The sequence below is a fragment of the Sapajus apella genome, unplaced genomic scaffold (assembly GCF_009761245.1).
Source record: "Sapajus apella isolate SASKATOON/1434 unplaced genomic scaffold, GSC_monkey_1.0 scaffold22, whole genome shotgun sequence".
Taxonomy (NCBI): domain Eukaryota; kingdom Metazoa; phylum Chordata; class Mammalia; order Primates; family Cebidae; genus Sapajus; species Sapajus apella.
This window is the reverse complement of record NW_022436962.1, coordinates 7,746,640-7,770,567: the sequence shown is the minus strand read 5'-3', so window position 1 is coordinate 7,770,567 and position 23,928 is coordinate 7,746,640. Positions and strand designations below refer to the sequence as shown.

The following is a 23,928-nucleotide window of genomic DNA, read 5'->3' as shown; positions in this document are numbered from 1 at the left end:
CCCTGGTTCAAGCGATTCTCCTGCCTCAGCCTCTCAAGTAGCTGGGATTACAAGCACACACCACAATGCCCAGCTAATTTTTGTATTTTAAGTAGAGATGGGGTTTCGCCATGTTGGTCTACCATCTCCTGACCTTGTGATCCTCCTACCGCCTTGTGATCCACCTGCCTCAGCCTCCCAAAGTGTTGGGTTTACAGGCGTGAGCCACTGTGCCCAGCACCTGTTCCCATTTCTAACGGCTAGTATGGGGGTGGTCATTTTAAAAATCTGACTCTATTTTGTATTTTGTCACATCCCCAGGATGATGTCCTTTGTGAACCAGGGAGATCTGTGACCAGATATGGGCTCTAGGGGAGTGCCTGGATCAGAGGCTTGGGTAGGGGGCTGAATATTGGAGAACTCATCACTTTCCAGAGGGGCTGAGCCTTTATCTGCAGCCTCGGTCTGGGCCAGAGCCAGTGGCAAGGGATTGGGGAGGAGGTGGAATGTGAGACCACGGAGCACCAACGGGCATCACTGCATCCACCAACACGGGCTGGCTCCTCCTCTCAAGGGATGATGAGGGCTGGTGCCTGCTCCACTCTCTGCCCAGATCAAGCCAGGTTGGGATTTGCAAAAAGGGGGCAGTAGCTGAGGAAATGTAAATGAAAATGCAACTAGCAGAATGCCCTTTAAAGAGTGGTGTTCTCTGGAGGCCAAGGCACGTGAATCACGAGGTCAGCAGTTCAAGACCAGCCTGGTCAAGATGGTGAAACCCCGTCTCTACCAAAAATGCAAAAAATTAGCCGGGTGTGGTGGTGGGCGCCTGTAATCCCAGCTACTCAGGAGGTTGAGGCAGAGAATTGCTTGAACCCGGAGGCAAAGGTTGCAGCAAGCCAAGATTATGCCACTGCACTCAGCCTAGGCAACAGTAAAACTCCGTTTCAAAAAAAAAAAGGAGCAGTGCTGTGTAACTGCATGATCATTTATTTATTTTTGAAGACAGGCACGCAGGCTCAGGCAGGCAGCCAAGCCTCAGACCCTGCTGCTACCAAGGAACTAGGGCCACGCCACGGCCCCCTCCTCATCCCAGCCTCACCTCATTGCCGAGACTAATAAGAGAAGGTGGCATGTCACCCTTAATTCCTGGCCCTAGCAAGATGCCCCTTGCTAGCCACATGAAGATTTGGACAAGTCACTAAATTCTTGAGTCTCAGTGTCCTTATCTGGAAAATGGATATATTAAACCATCTTATAGAACTTTCAAGAAAGGGAAATGAGAAAATGGATGAAAATCACTTTGAAAACTCCAATTTACTTCCAAATATGAGGGGGTGGAAGTAGTGAGGTTGCAAACACTCCCTGGCCACCTGAAAGGGCATGATGTGGGAAGAGGGAGGAGGTTTGCCAGGAACCCTCCTTTACTAGCTCTATAGCCTTTGCTGGAAGATGTCACCAGGGCCCGTGCTGTCGCTGGAGTGTCCCTTCTCTGCCAGTCCTGCACCTCCAGCCCAGGGAGTAACACACTACCCCACCCCTTTCCCATATGGCAGAGTCATGAGACTGGCCTCGGGTCAAGGACTAGCCCCAGCCTTCCAGGGCCTGCGTATCCTCTTCCTGGGGTTGTCCCTGTGGAGGTCCCTCTCCAGAAGGGTGAGTTGTGGGCACCCCCTCTGGGCTCAGCTCCAGTACCCAGAGAATCATGCCAGGAGGGTCCAGTTTCATGAGCATTTAATTCGCCTGAGCTCACAGGTGGGTTTCATGGCTGGAGGTGGGGGAAGGGAGAGGCATCCCCAACGGCTATTTTATACACCGGTGGGAGCGGTTTAGGACTGCAATTTGAGATGACAGTAGAAGTCTTTCATATAAAAGCATATTAACAGTATACTAATAATGTGAATAACAATAGTAATTATTACAACTATACAGTAATAGCAATAGCAGTGATTCATTAAGAGCTTACTATGTGCCAGGTACCTGGTTCTATGCCCCTCACATGTATTTGCTCACTAATCCTCATCCTCTATATCAGTCGTAAGTACTATAATTATCCAAGAAGCTGAGGCACAGAAAGGATACATCAGATACCTAAGGCTTCACGAAGCTAGGATGAACCTTTTAACCTACCAGTGGTTTCCATGGGGATGATACTGGCCCCTAGGGGTATTCAGTTGTCTCAAGAGTGCAAAACTCTTGCTGGCATTTAGTGACTATAATGCACAGGACAAATTTCCGAAACAAAGAATTGTCCCGTATCCTGCACAACTTTCGAATGTGCAACTGAACTAAACAGATATTGATCGACTTACGACCTATGCAGCTTATGACCATTCGACTTTACGACCACAATCGCTAGCCATGACTGCTCCGCTGTAGATTTTTGGAAACACTACAACATTTTGATGTGTATCAAGAATATCGCTACCGCCTGGGAGGCTGTGACGACAAAGTGCATGAATGGCATCTGGAAAAATTGTGTTAAGCGCTATGTTAATGATTTTGACGGATTTGACAGTGAACATGAACTTGAAACGATTCGGGAAAAAATAGGAAAACTTGCTAAAGACCTTTCTTTGGAGTGTGAAATGGAAGATGTCGAAGAGTTGCTAGATGAAGAATCCGGAGAACTTACAAATGAAGAGCTAATCAAACTGGAAGAAGAAAGAGTGGCGGAAGAAGAAAGAAGAGAAGCAGAGAAAGAAGAGGAGGAACCAGAAAGAAAGTTCACCGCTAAGGGATTATCAGACGGTCTATCTTTACTGAATAAACTTCTTATACATTTTGAAGCAATGGACCCAAACATCGAACGATTTGCAAGGATTGAACGGATGGCGCACAATGTGTTTCGTCCGTATCGTGAAATTTATGAAGAAAAAAAGAAACATACAATTCAGACAAAGCTCACCATGTTTATGAAAAAACCAACTCCAGTAACCCCAACTGCTGCCTCAGATGATGACATCAATGATCTGCAGCCAAGCACCAGCAGCCAATAAAATGTTTCGTACATGTTTATTTATTTTGATATGTTTTGCAATTGGGAAAATGTTTCCTATGGTATTTTTTACACTTGTATTTTGTATTTTTGGTATGCACCTGTATTTTGTAATTTTGTATGTTTTGCAAATATTAAACCAGTTGTACCGGTAATGCAGTGTTTTACTTAAACCTGACGAATGTAAAAATAAGAAACAAAATGGTGTAGAGATGATACAAATGGCATAAAATGAACAAAGAAAATTATGATCTATAACAATAATGAAAGAAAATTATGATAAAATATGACTTAAAGATTTTTATAACATCATTTCACAGTACTATACATATAGGCTAGTCAACTTACGATCAAATCGTGTTACGACTGGTCTGTCGGAACCAATCGTGGTCGTAAGTCGAGCACTAGCTGTACCAGTAAAAGTTGGTCATATTTCAATTGACAGCAATACCAAAAAGTTTTTATAAGCTTTTAAAAATAAATTTCACAAAAACTCAGAAAGTTAGGAGATAGTTATTATGGAGGAGAAGCTTAAAAGGAATAAAGGCATTGTCTCAAAATTATTGAATAATCGACTCCATGCATTGTCTACATAGAGGATTATAAGATTCCGACTGCTATGTATCTGATTGAAAACAGTTTCTATCACTAGGTGATACTGAATACAAAGAAACTGACTGAAAATATTTAACAGAGGAGACGTGAGAGAACCAGTCATGAAAGCAGAGGTACTTGAGATGCAAGAGATCTCACTGGGTCTCCCTAATAAAGGTTTTAGAGTTTATTCCATATTATTGCCATCCTTTATATGTTTAAAGTGTTTTGCAGCTCAAGGATGAACACCAATGTTGTCACAATTATGTATGGAAATGTCGTGTTCTGTCTTTACAACATCGTCCCAGGGGTCCATGTGCAATTCCTCTAAACCGTTATTATCTTCTTTTTCCTTCCCAAATCCATCCTCTATCCCCCATTGCCCATGGGAAATATATGGTCTCTAAGGCCTTTTAAGATCCCAGAGACTGAATTTTGCCTTAACACTGACGCATTTCAAGACAGAGGTCTATGTGTCTATGGTACGCCATAGCGACCCCATTCCACGGGAGCTATTTTGACAATACACAAACACATAAGTCCCAGGTCCTTTCCATGCACAGCGTGCGTCTATATTATCTCCACCTTGTGTTCTCTAATTTGCCTTGCTGTGTTATCCCTGTTTCCATTAAGATGCTTTCCCTCTCTTACATGCACGTACATCTGGTATGTTATTACTTGCCTAACAGTTTCTATTCTATTTCATTTCCTGCTACTCTTTCACTTTCTTACTTGTGTATGATTTTTGTTTTTACATAGAATGGCTCATCTTCTATCTCTCTTAAATTCAAACATATATTATGCGTAGGTGCAAGCAATCTGCCTGTTTCATTTATGTCTTCTGGTAAGTCCTGACTAAGCATTTATATATTGAAAGACATCCTGTTTTATCATAACTTATTCTTTTTTTTTTTTTGAGATGGAATTTCTCTCTTGTTGCCCAGGCTGGAGTGCAGTGGTATGATCTTGGTTCACCACAACCTCCACCTCCTGGGTTCAAGAGATTCTCCTGCCTTAACCTCCCGAGTAGCTGGGATTACAGGCATGTGCCACCATGCCCAGCTAATTTTGTATTTTTCATAGAGATGGGGTTTCTCCATGTTGGTCAGGCTGGTCTTGAACTCCTGACCTCAGGTGATCTGCCAGCCTCGGCCTCCCAAAGTGCTGGGATTACAGGCATGAGCCACTGCACCGATATAATAAAAAAAAAAAAAATTTTAAAAATTATGTTGGCCGGGCGTGGTGGCTCAAGCCTGTAATCCCAGCACTTTGGGAGGCCGAGGCGGGTGGATCACAAGGTCAAGAGATCAAGACCATCCTGGTCAACATGGTGAAACCCCGTTTCTACTAAAACTACAAAAAATTAGCTGGGCATGGTGGCGCGTGCCTGTAGTCCCAGCTACTCAGGAGGCTGAGGTAGGAGGATTGCCTGAACCCAGGAGGCGGAGGTTGCGGTGAGCCGAGATCGCGCCATTGCACTCCAGCCTGGGTAACAAGAGCGAAACTCCGTCTCAAAAAAAAAAAAAAATTGTTAGCTTTTCTTAAGTTTTGTTGTTGTTGTTTGGTTATTTTTGAGACAGGGTCTCTCTCTGTTGCCCAGGCTGGAGTGCATGGCTTGACCACGGCTCATTGCAGCCTCTACCTCCTGAGCTCAAGCAATCCTCCTACCTCAGCCTCCCCAGTAGCTGGGACTACAGGCAGGCACCACCACATCTGGCTATTTTATTTTAGTTTTGTAGAGACAAGGTCTCTACAAAAGGTCTCTCTCTCCCAGCCAGGAGTGCTGTCTCTGGGAAACCTACCAGTGTGACCTCTGGAGCCAGGGGCTGGGAGCTGCTGTGCTGGCACCCTGGGGCAGTAGGTAGGGCGGGGTGTGGCTCCCCTGCTCTCCAGCAGGTGGGGGTTGCTCAAGGCCCACAGGTAGCCAGAGGCTGGTGCCCAGGGGATCCCTTTCCCATCCCGGGCTCTTAGAACTGGGTTGCCACAAAGGTGGACTCAGGAAGCCTCTGCTCATTCAGACATCTTTCCCCACAACCATCAAGGTCTCCTGTGGCCCTGGGGCCCACTTTCCTGTTCAAACCACTGAGCCCAAACCCTGGGCTCAAGCAATCTGCCTGCCTTGGCCTCCCAAAATGCTGGGATTACAGACATAATGTATTTTCAATGCCAGGTCTGTTTGCATTTTGTAAATGATGTATGTAGATTAGTCCTATCATCTATGAAATTCATTTCTTCATGACTGGATAGAGGAGACATTGCAGAGTGGATGCTGGCTCTCTTGTCGTTGAGAGCCACTGCTCTGAGACAGGAAAAAAGATGTTAGGAACTAACTGTCCCTTCTTTTGCAGGCCCAGAGGACGAAAGGACGAATCTCTGTCTACATAGCTGGTGGGTAGACTAGAACCAGGCCCCCTGAATCGTCCAGTCCTGCCCCAAGCCCAAATTCAGGGCTCTGTCTTTCATAGCTCAACCTCACAGTCAGTCCAAAGCTATACACAGCTTGGGGGAAAGGAGATCGAAGCCCTTCATATCTAACTTCCCCCATGGCGCTTTTGCCATTGATTTAACCGGATCTGGCGGTGCCATTAGGTCATCAACAGGCTTTGCATAGTCGCTCATCGCCTCCTAGCGCCTAGCAAGTGTAATAGCAGAAAGCAAAAAGCTTGACTTTCAAAATGAATTTAGTACATTCCCAAAGAGATGCGTGGATGCCAACTCTTCCCACACCACCAAACCAAGCGAGAAACCTGAGCACCCCCTAGATCCCTATGCTTCCGTATACAGTCTAAGTTTTGAGGGGCAGATGAGAGACGCAGAACACACGGGCACCTGCCTGGTGTGCGGGGGGGTGGGGCCCGGGCTGGAGAGGGAGTTAATGATTGGCCACAGATTCATTTCGCAACTTACCAAGGGTCAGCTTCCCGTGACCATGTACCAGCTGAGTCCTCTGGGCTACGCTCCACTTGCCCGCTTCCACCAGAAAGGCCCCCCAGGCTGAGTGCGGCATGATCTCCATCACCGAATGGCAGAGTGAGTGGGGGGAGCGGGGTTGCAATGGGCTATCTGGTCTAGGCTCCCTGTCGGCTCGCTCTCTCTCCCAGCCAGGCTCCCTGTCTCTGGGAAACCTACCAGCGTGACCTCTGGAGCCAGGGGCTGGGAGCTGCTGTGCTGGCACCCTGGGGCAGCAGGCAGGCTGGGGTGTGGCTCCCCTGCTCTTCAGCCAGTGGGGGTTGCTCAAGGCTCACAGGTAGCCAGAGGCTGGTGCCCAGGGGACCTGGCAGGTTCCCCAGTCACACTGACCCCTTTCCCATCCCGGGTTCTTAGAACTGGGTTGCCACAAAGGTGGACCCACTAGGCCTCTGCCCATTCAGACATCTTCCCCCACAACCATCAAGGTCTCCTGTGGCCCTGGAGGCTTCTTATCAGAAACTAAACTCCACTTCCCTGCCCAAACCACCATACCCTCCCTCCTAAACATCCTTCCCCTTCTTTTGGGGAAGAGGAAGGGAGGAGGTCTTGTAACAGGTCGGGGCAATGGGAAGAACTGTGGCTCTGAGGGCTTCATTTGGGTGAGTTACTTAAAGCCTCTGAGCCTTGGTTTTTCATCTGAGAACTGGTGACAACATTCTTTTGTTCACTCAACAGATTTTTCTCTGTTGTGTGCCAAGCGCTGTACTGGACATAGAATGTCCAACATTAAATGAAACAGACTCCCTGCTTACATTCTAGAGAGGAGAGACAGGTCATTAACAGAAAGAAGTATGGAGGGCTGGGTGTGATGGCTCATGCCTGTAATCTCAGCACTTTGGGAGGCCGAGGCAGGCGGATCGCAAGGTCAAAAGATCGAGACCATCCTGGCCAATATGGTGAAACCCCATGTCTACTAAAAATACAAAAATTAGCCAGGCACGGTAGTGCGCACCTGTAGTCCCAGCTACTTGAGAGGCTGAGGCAGGAGAATCTCTTGAATCTGGGAGGCTGAGGTTGCAGTGGGCTGAGGTCGTGCCACTGCACTTCAGCCTGGGGACAGAGCAAGGCTCTGTCTCAAAAAAGAAAAAGAAAAAGAAAAAGAAAGAAGTCCGTAGTATATTAGAAGATAGTAAGTTCTCCAGACGACAATAAAATCAGAGGAGGCTATGGAGTTCAAGGCAGGAGGAGTTGCTATTTTATATACAGCGGTCCGGGAAGGGCACTATACAGAGGCCTATAGGAAGTGAGGAAGCAAAGCCGAGCAGCTCTCTGGAGAGGAGATGTTCCAGGAAGCAGGATGGACAGCGCAAAGGCCCTGAGCATTAGCATACTTGGTGTGTTTGGGCAGCAACAAGGAGGCGGGTGTGCCTGGAGCACAGTAAAGAGGGGGAGAAGCTTAGGGGTTGAGGTCAGGGAGGTCACTGAGATGACCTTGGTTTTATTTATATAAGATAAAAAATGATTGGAGGGTTTTGTGCAGTGGTGTGATATGTTCTATTTCTGTGTTTAAAAGATCACTCTGAGTACTGGGTAGAGAATAGACCGTGGAGGTGTGAAGGCAGCAGCAGGGAAGCCAGTTCTTTTTTTTTTTTTTTTTTTTTCTTCTGAGACAGAGTCTCACTCTTTCACCCAGGCTGGATGCAGTGGCACAATTTCTGCTCACTGCCATCTCCACCTCTTGGGTTCAAGCGATTCTCCTGCCTCAGCCTACGGAGTAGCTGGGATTACAGGCAGGCACCATCACACTTGGCTAAATTTTGTATTTTTAGTAGAGACGGGGTTTCACCACGTTGACCAGGCTGGTCTCCAACTCCTGAACTCAAGTGATCCACCCACCTCGGCCTCCCAAAGTGCTGGGATTACAGGCGTGAGCCACCGCGCACAGCCAGGGAAGCCAGTCCTGTGTGTGCGAAGGTGGCGGAGACGAAGGTGTTAGCGGGGTAAGTGGTGCGTGGTCCATGCGGAACCTGCCTTGAGGAAACTGCTGAGGATTTGCTGACGGATTGGATGTAGGGTGTGAGAGAGAAGACTCAAGAACGCCTTGTAGATTTTTTGCCTGTGCAATGGGAAGGGTTGGGCTGGGGGGAAAGCAGGAGTTGGGCTTTAGATGCGTCGAGTTTGTGCTGTTAGACCTCTGGGTGAGATGTCAGGTAGGCGGTTGCGTATGTGAGTCTGGAGCTCCAGGTAGAGGCCTGGGCTGGAGAGAAGAAGGTGGGAGTAATCTGGGTATCCATGTTCTTTAGGACCATGAGTGTCCATGAGAGGGCAGGCACAGTTTCTCACCGCCCCACCACTGACATTTTGGGGCAGGATAATTCTTTGTTGTGGGGGCCTGTCCTGTACCTTACAGGACATTGGCAGCATCTCTGGCCTCTACCCACTGCATACCAGTAGCACCCCCCAGTCCAAGTCGTGACAATCAAAAACGTCTTCAAACATTGCCAAACGTGCCCTGGGAAAGACATTCACTTCCTGCCCCCTCCCCCCTACCATCCCCTCACCTCAGGTGAGAACCATGAACCTGGTGAATGAAAGTATAGAGAGAGGAGGGTTGGGTCCTCAACCCAGTGGCACACTGACACTTTGTTAAACCAAGCAGCCTTCAAGTAAACATTCTCTAACCAAATGTGATAAGCAAGTCCTGTGAGAGAGAAATGAGGGATTTAGGTCAGGGAACAAAGTGGACCAGCTTTCCCTGAGCAACTGACATTTCAGTTGCGATCTGAAGGATGAGCATGCATTGTCAATAACAAGTGAGAGGGAGGGGAGTGCAGGCCAGGAAACTGCATCTACCAAGGCCCTGAGCCAAGACGGCTCACACGGAAGCCGTGGAGAGCAGTGTGGTTGCAGCGTGGCAGGCAGGAGGGACGGTGGCAGGAGAAGAGGTGGCCAGGCAGGGCCTGTGAGCTGCGGTGTGGACGAGGGGGCTCTGTTCCAGTCTTAGCTCAGTGGGCGGCTGTGAAGAAGTCTAGGCCGTTTGCTGACATGATCAGGTTGCATGTTTTGCAAGACCGTTGAGCGCTTTGTGGAGGAGGACGGGGAGGGTGCAGGAATGGAGCAGGAGGCCAAGTGCGGGCTACTGCAAGAGTCCAGGGAAGAGATGATCGTGACAGGAAGTAGTGGTAAGAATGGAGAGAAATGGACAGCTTTCAACATGTATCTTGGAAGAAGAAAAGAAAGCTTAGCAGCGGATTGCATGGGGGAGGGATGGGCTTTTGCCTTAAGTGGTGGGGTGGGCAGTGGTGACATGTTTACTCATTTGGGGAAAACCAAGGGAGCCACAAGCTGAAAGAAGGAAGATAAATAGCCCAGTTTGGGATCAAGATTAGCCCAGTTCAGGATGGTTGAGAAAAAGCCAGGCAGAGATGCCAAGTAAGCAGCTAGGTGTGAGTTTCACAGCCCAAAGAGAGGCCTGGACTAGAAAAACATCAATGTCATCAGCCTACAAAGGATGTTTAAAGATGTGAGAGGCTGGGTGTGGTGGTTCATGCCTGTAATCTCAGCACTTTGGGAAGCTAAAATGAGAGGCTCGCTTGAGGCCAGGAGTTCAAGACCAGCCTGGACACCTTGCAAAACCCCTGTCTCAACAACAAAAATATTTAAACCAATTTTTAAAAATTAGCTGGGCATGGTGGCCATGTACCTGTAGTCCCAGCTACTCAGGAGGCTGAGGTGGGAAGATCCCTTGAGCCCAGGAGTTCAAGGCTACAGTGAGCTATGATTGTGCCATTGCACTCCAGCCTGAGCAACATAGTGAGATCTCAGCTTTAAGACAAAATTTAAAACAAAATAAACACATGGGGGTACATGTGGAAATAGAATGAGAAGAGACGTGAGCTCAGTCAGGCACAAGCCCTGTGCAATTCAAATCCCAAGAGGAGGAGAGAGACATAGGAGCTGGCAGAGGAGACAGAGAAAGTGCAATTCGAGCAGTAGGAAGAAAATCAAGAACGTGCTGGACACAAGCCAAGAGAAAGGCTGTTTCAACAAGGGAGTGGCCGGCCTCTGACAGATGAGGGCTGACACCTGCCCATTGGATCTGGTAACATGGCGGTCATTAATGGCTAAGACAAGAGCATTGCCGATGGAAGTGGACTGGACTGTGTTGGCTAAAGGCACTTTCTATTTCTTGTTTTTTTTTTTTTTTTTTTTGTTTTGTTTTTGAGACAGAGTTTTGCTCTTGTTACCCAGGCTGGAGTGCAATGGCGCGATCTCGGCTCACCGCAACCTCCGCCTCCTGGGTTCAGGCAATTCTCCTGCCTCAGCCTCCCTAGTAGCTGGGATTACAGGCACGCACCACCATGCACAGCTAATTTTTTGTATTTTTAGCAGAGACGGGGTTTCACCATGTTGACCAGGATGGTCTCGATTTCTTGACCTCGTGATCCACCCGCCTCGGCCTCCCAAAGTGCTGGGATTACAGGCGTGAGCCACCGCGCCCGGCTTGTTTTTTGTTTTTTGAGATGGAGTTTCACTCATGTTGCCCAGGCTGGAATGCAATGGTACAATCTCGGCTCACTGCAACCTCTGCCTCCTGGGTTCAAGCAATTCTCCTGCCATAGCCTCCCAAGTAGCTGGGATTACAGGTGCCTGCCACCTTGCTGGCTACGTTTTTGCATTTCTAGTAGAGAAGTGGTTTCACCATGTTGGCCAGGCTGGTCTCGAACTCCTGACCTCAGGTGATCCACCCACCTCGGCCTCGCAAAGTGTCGGGATTACAGGTGTGAGCCACCGTGCTCACCCAAAAAGCACTTTTTGGAGCTTGAGGCTAGGTTCAAACTCTGCTTCTGCCAGCTGTTGTGTACCCCCCGGGCAAATGACTTAACCTCTGTGTTTCAGTTTTCTTTGTGAACTGGGGCTAATAGTGGCACTTACAATACAGATAGTTATGAAGATTAAATGTGTTAATATGCTTAAAGCACGTATGTGCTTAGACTGTGCCTGGCACAGTGTGTTCCTTATACTATCAATCATACTGTTAATTTCAAAAATCGAACGGAGGCTCTTCCTCTCCTTATTTCTCTCCTTCCTCTTCCTGAACAATTCAGTCTTAAAGCCATTAGATGGAACACACAGAAGGGGGTGCCCAGAGTGGGGTGGTAGAAGCCCAGCAGGGTGAGAAGGGTGTTCACACTAGGGGCGGCCTGGTGCAAAGCGTCATCGGTAAGGTAGGGTGACAGGCATCCCCTGTAGGGTCAGGGATGGGGTAGTCTGGAGCCTTTCTTTACTATGTTAGGAGTAAAGAGACATCAAAAATGGAACAAATCAGCATTGTGCACCCCCTACCAGGAAGCAGTGAGGAAAACACAGCATCACATCTTGTGCTATTTCTGCCCAAGGTGTATAACCTGAATCTAGCCTTGAGGAAATATTCAACAAACCCAAATGGAGGGATGGCTACAGAATTACTGGCCTGAATCTTCAAAAGTGTCAAGATCATGCCAAGGAAAGACTTAGGAACTATTCCAGAGAGTTTAAAGAGACATGATCACTAAATGCCACACAGAATAATGAACCGGATTCTTTTGCTGTAAATGATACTACTGGGGTAACTGATGAAACAGGAATGGAGTCTGAAGGTTCGAAGAAAGTCACATATCAATATTAATTTCTGAGTTTTGATGGTTTTAGTTAGCTGTCTAGGAAAAGTTTTTGTTTGTTTGTTTGAATAGGTTTTTGGGGAACAAGTGGTGTGTGGTTTTATGAATAAGTTCTTTAGGCTGGACCTGGTGGCTCACACCTGTAATCCCAGCACTTTGAGAGGCCAAGGCAGGTGGATCACTTGAGATCAGGAGTTCGAAATCAGCCTGTCCAACATGGCGAAACCCCGTCTCTACTAAAATTACAAAATTGGCCGGGCATGGTGGTGCATGCCTGTAATCCCAGCTACTCGGGAGGCTGAAGCAGGAGAATTGCTTGAAGCTGGGGAGGTGGAGGTTGTAGTGAGCCAAGATCGTGCCACTGCACTCCAGCCTGGGTAACAAGAGCAAAACTCCATCTCAAAAAAAAAAAGTAAGTTCTTTAGTGGTGATTTATGAGATTTCGATGCACCCATTATCCAAGCAATGTACGCTGTACCCAGTGTGTAATTTTTAATCCCTCAGCCTCCTCCCATCCTGTCCCCTGAGTCCCAAAAGTCTATCGTATCATTCTTATGCCTTTGCATGCTCATAGCTTAGCTCCCTCTTATGAGTGAGAACATACGATGTTTGCTGTTCCATTCTTGAGTCACTTCACTCAGAGTAACGATCTGCAGTTCCAGCCAGGTTGCTGTGAATGCCATTATATGTTCCTTTTTATGGCTGAATAGTATATCATAGTGTGTGTGTGTGTGTGTGTGTGTGTCAGTTTCCTTATACACTAGTTGATTAATGAGCATTTGGGCTGGTTTCACATTTTTGCAATTGGAAACTGTGCTGCTATAAACAGGCATGTGCAAATATCTTTTTCATTTAATGACTTCTTTTCCTCTCGGTGGATACCCAGGAGTGGGATTGCTGGATCAAATGGCAGTTCTACTTTTAGTTCTTTAAGGAGTCTCCACACTGTTTTCCATAGTGGCTGCTCTAGTTTGCATTCCCTCCAGCAGTGTAGAAGGCTCCCTGTTCACCGCATCCATGCCAACATCATTTTTTTTCCTTTTTTATATTATGGCCGTTCTTGCAGGAGTAAGTGGTATCACATTGTGGTTTAGATTTGCACTACCCTGATCATTAGTGATGTTGGGCATTTTTTCATATGTTTGTTGGCTGTTTGTATATCTTCTTTTGATAATTGTCTGTTCATGTCCTTAGTGTCCAGGAGAATTTTTAAAGATCACAGCAAAGCATTCAGGGGTGATGAGGTATGAGGTGGCAGCTACTTTCAAATGGCTTAAGAAGAATATTCTTTGTACTGTACTTGCAAGTCTTCTGTACATTTGTGATTGCTTAAACAAAAGAAAAAAAAAAAGGAAAAGGAAAAAGGAGAAAAAAGCCAATGATGCTCTGATACTCGCTGCACGGCCTGGGGCCAGAAGGACTTATCTGCCTGCTCCATGAGACATTGTATCCTTGGAGCTGCAGCGCTTTCTGGAGAAAGAAAGATATTGAACTTGGCTTTTCTTAACACGAGCTACAATCGAGGAGTCTGGGAAGCCTGGCTTGTCTATATCAGGTGACCGCGGGCTCTTGGAAGCAGTTCAGGAGCTGCAGAGCAAGGGGCTAAACAAGGACACCAGTGCAGCCATCAGTGTGCCTTACCAGGGAGACCTAAAGCTGGCCTCTGAGGTCTGGGGAGGTCTCCACTTCTCACTAGGTGGCCACTGGAGGGCCAGGCCTCCCTGAAGTTACCTTGACCTCCCAGCTGTTTTCAGCTGGGTGAAAGCATGACAGCAAGGCCGCCTCCAGCAGAGGGCGCGCTGCCAGATCTCTCTGCCTGGATCACGGGGACCTTGCCCGGCAGGCACGCTGGTCACTCCTGGGGGCATCTGTATGACATCCCCACCCTCCGCTCTCTCTGCCATGGTTGCTGCCTGAAAAGAACTTTAGGAGCAACCTTTGGCTGGGTAACTTGACTAAAATCACTAAGCTACTCCAGAAGCAAAAGGCAAAGGCAGGATGGAAACTTGTGTGTGAGAAACCCGCTTTTCTGTGGGGTTCTGTGTCCCACAGAGCGCTGAGAGCACTAAGTGTGGCCCACAAGGAAGGCTGCCTCCATCACAGGAAAGTCCTGGAATTGCACCTGCCCTTAAAGAAGAGTGTAGAGCAGGTGGAAGAGAGATAACCATGCCAGCCAGCAAATCACTGCTGCAGAAGAAGGAGGAATACAGGAGAGTGGACATCGCGTGTGAATGTGAGAAACTTACGCTGTTTCTACAAAATGAGTATGAGGCTGTTCTTAAGTGCGTACAGGATGAACATACAGATAGTTTGTCAAAACAAAATGAAAACCCAATAAAATGTGCACATCGTGTTTCCACACAAATACACCTACCGAGGAGGAGGGAAGGGTGTATAGTCAGAGCTGAAATGAATGACAGATATTTTTATGGCAGGTGGAAGCCAACAACAGATATTTTATAACAAGCATAAAAACCTGTGCTCGCTTCGGCAGCACATATACTAAAATTGGAACGATACAGAGAAGATTAGCATGGCCCCTGCGCAAGGATGACACGCGAATTCGTGAAGCGTTCCATATTAAAAAAAAAAAAAAAAAAAAAAACCTAAAACACCTTTATCATTTGGGTTAAAGAAAGGCGACTGTGGTTTTCCGCCATAATATTCCGACCTACACAGAATTTTCATGGTAATTCAGACAGACGTACTTCTAGATTCTCAATGTTGTCTCTGAGGATGACAGTGTTGACAGAACACACCTTCATCATGACCCACAGGGGTGATATTCTGCTGAGCTGTCCCAGCTTCTGAGAAATTTAATTCGGGCCAGCAGGAGGAGGTAGAAGTAGGGAATGAGCCCACATAGATCGTGAAAGCTTGTCAGGAACACAACGAATCAGCTTTGAGTAGAAAATAGATTCTGGGCAGCTGGGTGATATGTTGGGAGAAATGAAGTTACACCGTGGCCCAATCTTACTGAGTCAGTAAGACTGACATGATACCAGACTATGAGCTGAGCAAGGTTTCAGTCTGTAGTTTGAATGCTACATCCCATCAGTGTTTTTGTTTTTGTTTTGTTTTTGTTTTGAGATAGATGGAGTCTTGCTCTGTAACCCAGGCTGGAGTGGCATGTTCTCGGTTCGCTGCAACCTCCACCTCCCAGGTTCAAGCAGTTCTCCTGCCTCAGCCTCCTGAATAACTGGGACTAGAGACACGTGCCACCACTCCCAGCTAATTTTTGTATTTTTAGTAGAGATAGGGTTTCACTAAGTTGACCAGGCTGGCCTTGAACTCCTGACCTCAAGTGATCCACCCACCTCAGCCTCCCAGTGTGCTAGGATTACGGGCATGAGCCACTAAGCACCTGGCTCCATCACTGCATTTTTGATGATTCTTTTAAAGAAGCTCTTTGACCTTCTTTCTGTATTAGAATTGGTCCTAATCCTCTTAAAATCTGCATAGCAACAGATGACGGATTAACTCCCCAGAAGATGACTGTGTTTTTCTTTCAGTCGTAACTATAACTCAGCCAGTAAATCTAGCCTTGTTAATTTTGTTTTTGTTTTTACAGTTCTGCCTCTAAACACCAAAATAATTTTTCCCTCACTTTTAACAACTATCTGCCAAAGAGAATAATACCAATTTCATAAAGGTTATGAGGACTGATTCTAACAAGTTCAGCAGAATTTTTGACAAGGGTATCAAGACCACGAAATGGGGAAAGAACAGTCATTTCCAACAGACAGTGCTGGGGAAGCTGGGTATCCGCATGCAAAAGAGGCAGGTGGACCCTTACCTTATACTATCTGCAAAAAGTGACTCAACACAGATCAAAGGCCCAAAAATAAGAGCTAAAACTATAAAACTCTTAGAAGAAAACATAGGGGAAAGCGTTACAACGAGGGATTTGATAATGATTTCTAGGATATGACACGAAAAGCACAGGCAACGAAAGAAAAAAATGCGTCAGTCAGACTACATCAAAGTTAAAAACTGTGACTACAGCATGGGAGAAAATATTTGCAAATCATATACCTGATAGTTAATACCCAAAATATGTAAAGAACTCCTATAACTCAACAACAAAAGGAACAACCTGTTTAGAAATTAGGCAAAGGACTTAACTAGACAATTCTCCAAAGAAGATATACACACAGCTAACGAGCACATGAAAAGATCATTAATCATTAAGGAAATGCAGGTCAAAACCACCATGTGATACTGCCTCACACGCATTAGCATGGCTGCTATCAAAACAAAGCAAAACAAAGAAAAACAGAAAAAGTATTGGCGAGGATGTGGAGAAAGGAGAACTCTTGGGTACTGTTGCTGGGAATGTTAAATGGTGCAGTCACAATGGAAAACAAAATGACAATTCCTGAAAAATTAAAAGTAGAATTACCATGTGAGACAGTGTAATTCTATAATTCCACTTTGGGGCATATCCCGGAAAGGCTTGAAAGCAGGGTCTTGAAGAGCTATTTTCTTACTCTCATATTTATGGTAACACTATTTACAATAATAAGAGATGGATGGAAGCAACCCAGATAGATGTTCATCAGCAGATGAACAGATCAACGAAATGCAGGATACAGAGAGCAATGGACTATTATTCTGTCTTAAAAAGGAAGAAAATTCAGACACGTGCTACAACATGAAAGAACCTCGAGAACATTACAAGTGAAATAAGACAGTCACAAAAAGACAAATACTGTATGATTCCACTTACATGATGTTCCCACTGTAGTCAAAAATTCATAGAGACAGAAAGTAACATGGTGACTGTTGGAGGCTGGTGGGAGGGACATGGGGAGCAGCTGTTTCATGGGTGTAGAGTTTCAGCTTTGCGAGATGAAGAATTCAGGAGATGTACTTAATACCACTGAACTGAACATTTAAAAAACGGTAAGATGAGCCAGGCGTGGTGAGTCATGCCTGTAATCCCAGGACTTCGAGAGGCCGAGGCGGGTGGATCATGAGGTCAGGAGTTTGAGGCCAACCTGACCAACATGATGAAACCCCATCTCTACTAAAAATACAAAAGTTATCTGGGTGTGGTGACACATGCCTATAATCTCAGCTACTCAGGAGGCTGAGGGAGGAGAATCGCTTGAACCAGGGAGGCGGAGGTTGCAGTGAGCAGAGATCGCACCACTGCACTCCAGCCTGGGTGACAGAGCAAGACTCTGTCTCAAAAAAAAAAAAAAAAAGTAAGATGGTAAGTTTTGTTTTATGTGCATTTTGCCACAATTTAAAACTTTAAAAGGTAACATGATTTAAAAATGAAGCAACACAATGAATTTTCCATTTGTTGACTATCCTAGTGGCAAAGATAAGTAAAATGAACAATTCTGAGTGATGGAGAGGGTTAAGGAAAAGAGGAACTACATATCCTTTTCTTGTACAACTCGCCTTGAGGGGAGCGATCTGAAATATGGATCAAAATGTCAAAAATGTAGCCCTTGACCAAACGAGGGGGCCTTCATGTCCTGCACTTCTGGGCTACACTTGCTGGCTCTGAGCGAACTCCTGCAGCTTCAAAGAATGCCCTGAGACGCTTGCAAACCTTGGGAAAGGGGGCTCACTGTCAGTGTGGGTCCAACCTTGGCGAACTGCCCAATGCCACTGGGCTGAACTGAGAGCTGGCGGAGGGGTGTGTGGCGGGGCCTGCAAGGCGCCTGCTGCAGGAGGGAGGGAGGACAATGGGAGCAGGTGCAGGAGTGGGTCTCGGATATAGGTCCCCAGCTGGGAAGAGGAGTGCATTCCTGATGACTTCTGTTTTTCCAATCTAGTATGAAATGTCACCACCTGAGGGCTGGAGACAGGGCAATTCTGAGAAGAAAGGAAACGGTGTGGAGAGTTGTGCAGGGGGTCCAGCCTCTTGAGAAAGGACCAGGAGAGCCGGATCGTTCTGAGGCTCTTTGGGGCTGGTAGTCCTGAGTTTTCAGTGGCTCCCTTCTGCGCGGTGTGGGCTGTGCTCCAGTGGTTCTCAGTTGCACGAGGCAGGAGCAGAGGAGGCAGATGCTGTGTTCAGCCCTGATACTGATGTGGATAATGTGGCATGTGGACACAAGAGAAGGCTGAGAGTATAAAGTGGTGAGGGCAGCACCAGCTTCCCCACAGGGCTGCAGTGAGGACAGAATACCACTGTGTACAGAAGTGACAGCACAGTTCCCAGGTGCTAGACGAAGCTTCCTGCCATCCTTCCCTTCCCTTCCCTTCCCATCCCACCATCCCCTGAGAGCACAAAAGCTGAGATTCCTGGATGGAAGTGGAGCCACCCTTCATAGAGGGCACCTGTCCTGTGGCAAGGGAGGAAGTTTCAGGGTCCCCACCTGCTCCCCAAAGCCCTTTCCTTAACAACCTCCTTGCCCATTGCAGAGATTGGTGTGGGCGTCACCGGTTTCGGCATCTTCTTCATCCTCTTTGGAACACTCCTGTACTTTGATTCTGTGCTCCTGGCCTTTGGAAACGTGAGTCCCCCAGCCCTGTGTCCCCACTCCCCTGCCCCAATCTTTCTGAAGTCTCCATTGCCAGGATAGTCCTGGCGATAAAGACTTAAAGTTTATTTAAGTCTTTAAATAAATCCCAAGTTTATTCAGGCCATGCCCATCCAGAGTCAGACATCATCAAACCTGGGCAGAGGACGGCATAGGAAATGGACACAAAGCCTGCTGGCACCAAGAATCTGAGGACCTGGGTGCTCACACTGAGCTCTGGGCGAGACCCTGGGGGTTCTAAGGAGACTCAGACACTGTCCCTGCCATCTGAATCCTGCTCTGGGGGTAGGGATATAACACTACATACATGGCTGAGAGGAAGGCAGGGGCCGTGGTAAAGTCACAACAGGTTAAACACATTTAATGTGAAACAAGGGGCTTAGTGGAAAGAGAGCACACTGAAGTGGAGAGGGATGGAAAGGAATTTGGAAAGGAAGTGGATGTGGAGGTGGATAAAGCACTTCCAGGGAGATTGGAACAGCAAGAGAAAAGGTATACAGAAGGAGAAGGGAATTATGGAATGTGCTGGAAGAAAACCAGAGTTCAAGTTGACGAGAGCCTGAGAACTTTCAAGGGATCATTAGGATCCCAGCTGAAGACAGGGCATCCAGCGGAAGGACTGGAGGGTTATTCTGTAGGTCGTGGAGCCTCTGAAGGTCCGTGTGACTTTCAGTATGGCTGCCTAACCTACTAAGGCCTCAAACTTCACTGCTGTAGAATAAAAATCTCACTCGATCCCACCTTCCCTAGATGGTATGGTGAGAAATGAAGTCCCATCTGAAAAAGGGCTTGGGCTCCGGGAATTGGGTGGGCCACTAGAAACGGGCGGAGGTTCTCGTCCATCACCCTGCCTCTGTGCAGTCTTGTTTCCAGCAAGACTTACGAAGGTTCTGGGATCCTGCCACATTGCTGGACGGCCCTCGCTCAGATGGTCTGGAAGAGTTAGCACATCCTGCCCCTGCCCACAGCTTGGCTGCAGGCCTGAGCCCCCCACTCCTCAGGGGGCTGGTGGGTCTCCTTCAAGCTCCCCTCCCTCCCCCACAGCTGCTGTTCCTGACGGGCCTCTCCCTCATCATCGGCCTGAAGAAGACCTTTTGGTTCTTCTTCCAGCGGCACAAGCTCAAGGGAACCAGCTTCTTCCTGGGAGGTGTGGTTATCGTGCTCCTACGCTGGCCCCTCCTGGGCATGTTCCTGGAAATCTATGGATTCTTCAGCCTGTTCAAGTGAGTGCAAAGCCCTATAACCCTAGACAGACCCACCAAAGGGTCTGAGTGGCTGAGATTACCCCAGCAGGGTAGTGCAGAAGGTGGGACTTTATCCTGCAAGAGATGAGAACTGTGGACACTGTGGAGAGGCCCCTAAAGCAAGCTGAAAGGTACTTTGGAGGGATTAGCCTGTCCATCAACAAATATCGATAGAGCTCTGACTGCGTTCCCAGTGCTGTGCCTGTGAGTAGGGAAGAGACACGAAGCCTGCCCTCAAATCTCAGCGATCCAGCTGGAGAGGAAGGGCAGTGAGCTAACACTGCCAGGCACGCTCAGGATCATCATCTGATTTTATCACAACAACCCACTATAGGATTCTCCTCTACTTCACACACAAGAAAACCAACATTCAGAGAGGTTGCCCTGGCCTGAGGTCTCAAACTGGTATGTGACAAAGGTCGTTCTTGAACCCAGGGGGCTCTGGCTCCTGGCCCCTGTGTCACCCCCTGGCCTGGCCTGTGTCAGCCCTGGGCCTGTGAAAAGGCAGGGTGAAACTCAGCCGTGATGTGTGGCCGCTGTCAGGTCTGCAGGCACTCAGAGGGGAGCCCAGAGTGACGTTGTAGAGGAAGCGGGACTTGAGAGAAGCCTTGAGGGATGGGGAGGGTCTCAGAGAAGTCTGGAGGGTACTGGGGAAAGAAAGGAAGGGTCCTAGGGAAAGCGGGGTGGGAAGGAAGACTTCATATGCCTATAGGGTACAGTGGAGAGGATAGGTGTGGGATGGGGACAACGGGGACTGGAAGAATGATGAGAATGATGGCTTCTGCAATCATGGAAGGGAGTGGGGCTCGGAATCCCTGGGTTCTCATAGGAGCCCCTGTTTGCTGAATGCAGCCTTGAAACCACCAATTGGCCTGAATGGCTTAAGCCTCAAACATCGGGAAGTGTGGCTTTAAATTTTCTCACGTAAACCTGCCATCTATTTATTCCATATTCAAATATATCATTTTTCAGCTGGGCGCAGTGGCTCACGCCTGTAATCAGAGCACTTTGGGAAGCTGAGGCAGGTGGATCACTTGAAGTCAGGAGTTCGAGACCAGCCTGACCAACATGGTGAAACCCTATCTCTACCAAAAAAAAAAAAATACAAAACTTAGCCAGGCATGGTGGCAAGCACCTGTAATCCCAGCCACTTGGGAGCCTGAGCCACAAGAATCGTTTAAACGTGGGGAGTGGAGGTTGCCGTGGGCCAAGGTTGTGCCACTGCACTCCAGCCTGGGTGACAGAGCGAGACTCTGTCTAAAAATATATATATATTTATTTATTATATATATATAATATATATATTATTTATAATATATGTATAACAAATATATATATAAATATATATGTTATTTTCAAACAGTCATTTATTCAAATTGTCAAATATATAATAAACACCTACGGCATGCCAAATGCAGGGTCAGGTGTGAGGATATGGCACTGAACAAGGATAGAGTCCCTAAGGAGCTTGCAGGTTAGCAGGGAAGACACATAAATAAGTTCTGACAACAGTTAGCATTTATGGCGGGCTTAGAAAGTGGAGCGGGACAGCAGATTCCTTAGTTCAAACAGAAAGTCAGCCTTGGCAAAGGCACTGTGCAATAACACAGAAGGGGCAAACGCATGACAGCTGTCAGGGACCTCAGAGTGCAGTGAAACCTGGGAACTGAGGCCCAAGGTAAGGAAGTGGCTCAGCCAGAATCCACATTTCAAATCACCCCTCCAATCTGCCACACACCGGGATCCCTTCCCATACCAGCCTTGGTGCCCCCAAGCCTGTGAGGATCATGCATGTGTCCGCAGTCAGGCCTTGGCAGAGTATCTCTGATGAGAGCAGAGTTGCCAAAGGCAGGGAGGGCTGTGTGCCTGGGGGAGCCAGGGCACCAGGGAGTATAATGGTGAGCACGGTTTCCAACAGCCACCCACGCCCAGGGCCCAAGACACCTGGGCAGGCGGATCTCAGGAAGAGAAAGCTTTAGGCCGGAAGAGTAATAATCATGGCAGTAACAATAATAAAAAGAAGCATTTCTTTGTACACAGCCTTATGATGTAGATACCATTAACCATTATTGCGGGCCACATTTTATGGCTGGAAACTGATTCAGGGAAGTTAAGGAATTTGACCAAGTGTGTATGGTGCCAGTAAGTGGTAGAGCCAAGATGTGAACCCAAGGAGTGTGACCCTAAGGCCTTCATTCTTTTTTTTTTTTTTTTTTTTTTTTTTGGATGGGGTTTTGGGTCTTTTTCCCCGGGCGGGAAGGCAATGGTGCCATCTCAGCTCACCGTAGTATCTGCCTCCTGGGATCAAGTGATTCTCCTGCCTCAGCCTCCCGAGTAGCTGGGATTACAGGCATGCACCACCATGTCCGGCTAATTTTGTATTTTTGGAAGAGACGAGGTTTCTCCATGTTGGTCAGGCTGGTCTCCAACTCTCGACCTCAGGTGATCCTCCCGCCTTGGCCTCCCAAAGTGCTGGGATTACAGGCGTAAGCCACCATGCCTGGCCAGGGCCTTCATTCTTAACCACGTCACTCGGCTGCCTCTTGGAACACAGGAGTGCGGAACCAAGCCTGCCCCCGGTGCACGGAAGCCAGAGCTTGAGCCTTTCAGTGGACCTCAGCCTCCTGCCCTCTATCCTCTCTTCTTGGACCATCACTGACTCCTCCCTTCTCCCTTCTGCTCCTAGGGGCTTTTTCCCTGTGGCCTTCAGCTTCCTGGGAAATGTCTACAACATCCCTTTCCTGAGTGAGGTAAGCAGATGATGCCAACAGCCCCGTGGGGGTGCCCTGTGGGGTGAGGCGGAACCCATGGAGCTGATAAAACTGCTGCCCCAGGGACAGGGGCCCCTCCCCTTTCTCCCCTGAGACCCCCAGCCCAGGTGCAGTGCTTTCGACTCCTCTTCCCCCTGCACCTTCTCCATTTGACAAGAGCCCATGAGGGGAGGGGATCCAGATGCAGTCGTAGCCGAGTCTGGCTGTAGAGGAAGGTAGCAATGAATAGCTTCCTGTTTACAGCTAAAGAAATGAAGATGCAGAGACTCTAGGTGACCCAACCAGTAAGTGCCTGAGATTTCTGGGGATCTGGCTAAGTGCTAGCCCCAGGATGTGTGACAGCCGATGACGGCAGGAAAATCTTTCCCGAGTGTGGCAGGTTTTATCCTCTCCTGGGGACAGGCATGGCCAGTGGTATCCAGCCCCTGCCGCTCCCCGTCCCTTTCTCTGAAGCATGTGGCAGAATATGAGCTCTCTGAGGAGCCCAGGGAGACCCTACAGCCAGCACCCCTCCACAGCCGCCAGCTGGACCCAGCCCCCTACAGCCCTTCTCATATCTGCGCCTGGCACAGCTCCCGGCTCTCAAGGCCAGCTCTGTAATAACCTAGATATTGCATCTGCTCTCTACCCTTTGTCTGGAGTAATGATTCTTGGCTCCCACAGCTGTTCCGGAGACTTCACGGCACGAGCTCGATGGTCTGAACAACAGAGATGAGCTCCTTGAACTTGGATCATTGGTTGAGAGGGCTGGAGGGAGAATAGGAACCACTCCCTCAGTCCCCAGCACTGACTCACACCCCATCATATATGGACCGCCTCAAGTCCAGAAGGAAGAATGGAGCTGAGCAGCTGATCTCAAATCCCCAAGTCGAGTCAAGAGGCTGCCAAGACTGTTGGAAGCAGAGATGCAGAGCCCCAAGGAGATTGGGCTGGGGCTGGCATTACACCCCTACTCTATATTTATGGGAGGAAAAGTGAAGATTAAATTCCCAAGCTGTGCGTGTGTCTGAGGCTCAAAGCTGGCGTCTTAGGGCGGGCATGGTGGCTCACACCTATAATCCCAGCACTTTGGGAGGCTAAGGCAGGCAGATCACCTGAGATCAGGAGTTCAAGACCAGCCTGGCCAATATGGAGAAACCCTGTCTCTACTAACAATACAAAAATTAGCCAGGTGTGGTAGCAGATGCCTGTAGGCCCAGCTACTCAGGAGGCTGAGGCAAGAGGATCACTGAATCCGGGAGGCGGAGGTTGCAGTAAGCAGAGATTGCACCCCTG

The 23,928-nt window shown here is 48.0% G+C and overlaps 1 protein-coding gene and 1 non-coding gene across 4 annotated transcripts; both read left to right on the top strand.

The window, feature by feature from the left end:
* The first annotated feature begins 6,393 nt into the window (after positions 1-6,393).
* Positions 6,394-23,658, top strand: GOLT1A (golgi transport 1A). Of its 3 annotated transcripts, none has more exons than XM_032288849.1 (5): positions 6,394-6,598; positions 18,520-18,611; positions 19,683-19,861; positions 22,569-22,632; positions 23,317-23,658. In XM_032288849.1, the coding sequence occupies exons 1-5, from the start codon at positions 6,574-6,576 to the stop codon at positions 23,353-23,355; spliced, it is 399 nt and encodes a 132-aa protein (XP_032144740.1). In that variant the 5' UTR covers positions 6,394-6,573; the 3' UTR covers positions 23,356-23,658. The 3 variants fall into 3 exon arrangements, with proteins under 3 accessions (XP_032144740.1, XP_032144739.1, XP_032144742.1); XM_032288848.1 differs by having other exon boundaries at positions 23,293-23,652; XM_032288851.1 differs by having other exon boundaries at positions 6,482-6,598; positions 19,749-19,861; positions 23,293-23,652.
* Positions 14,617-14,723, top strand: LOC116559120. Its single transcript, XR_004272317.1, has one exon. It is a non-coding gene; the product is annotated as a U6 spliceosomal RNA (small nuclear RNA).
* Positions 23,659-23,928: the final 270 nt, after the last annotated feature.

Excerpts from the sequence above, each read along its gene's own strand:
- GOLT1A (XM_032288848.1), top strand. The coding sequence starts at position 6,574 with ATGATCTCCATCACCGAATGGCAGA. Across the intron at positions 6,599-18,519 it reads CTCCATCACCGAATGGCAGA|AGATTGGTGTGGGCGTCACC; the intron begins GTGAGTGGGGGG and ends TGCCCATTGCAG. Across the intron at positions 22,633-23,292 it reads ACATCCCTTTCCTGAGTGAG|AGTAATGATTCTTGGCTCCC; the intron begins GTAAGCAGATGA and ends CCCTTTGTCTGG.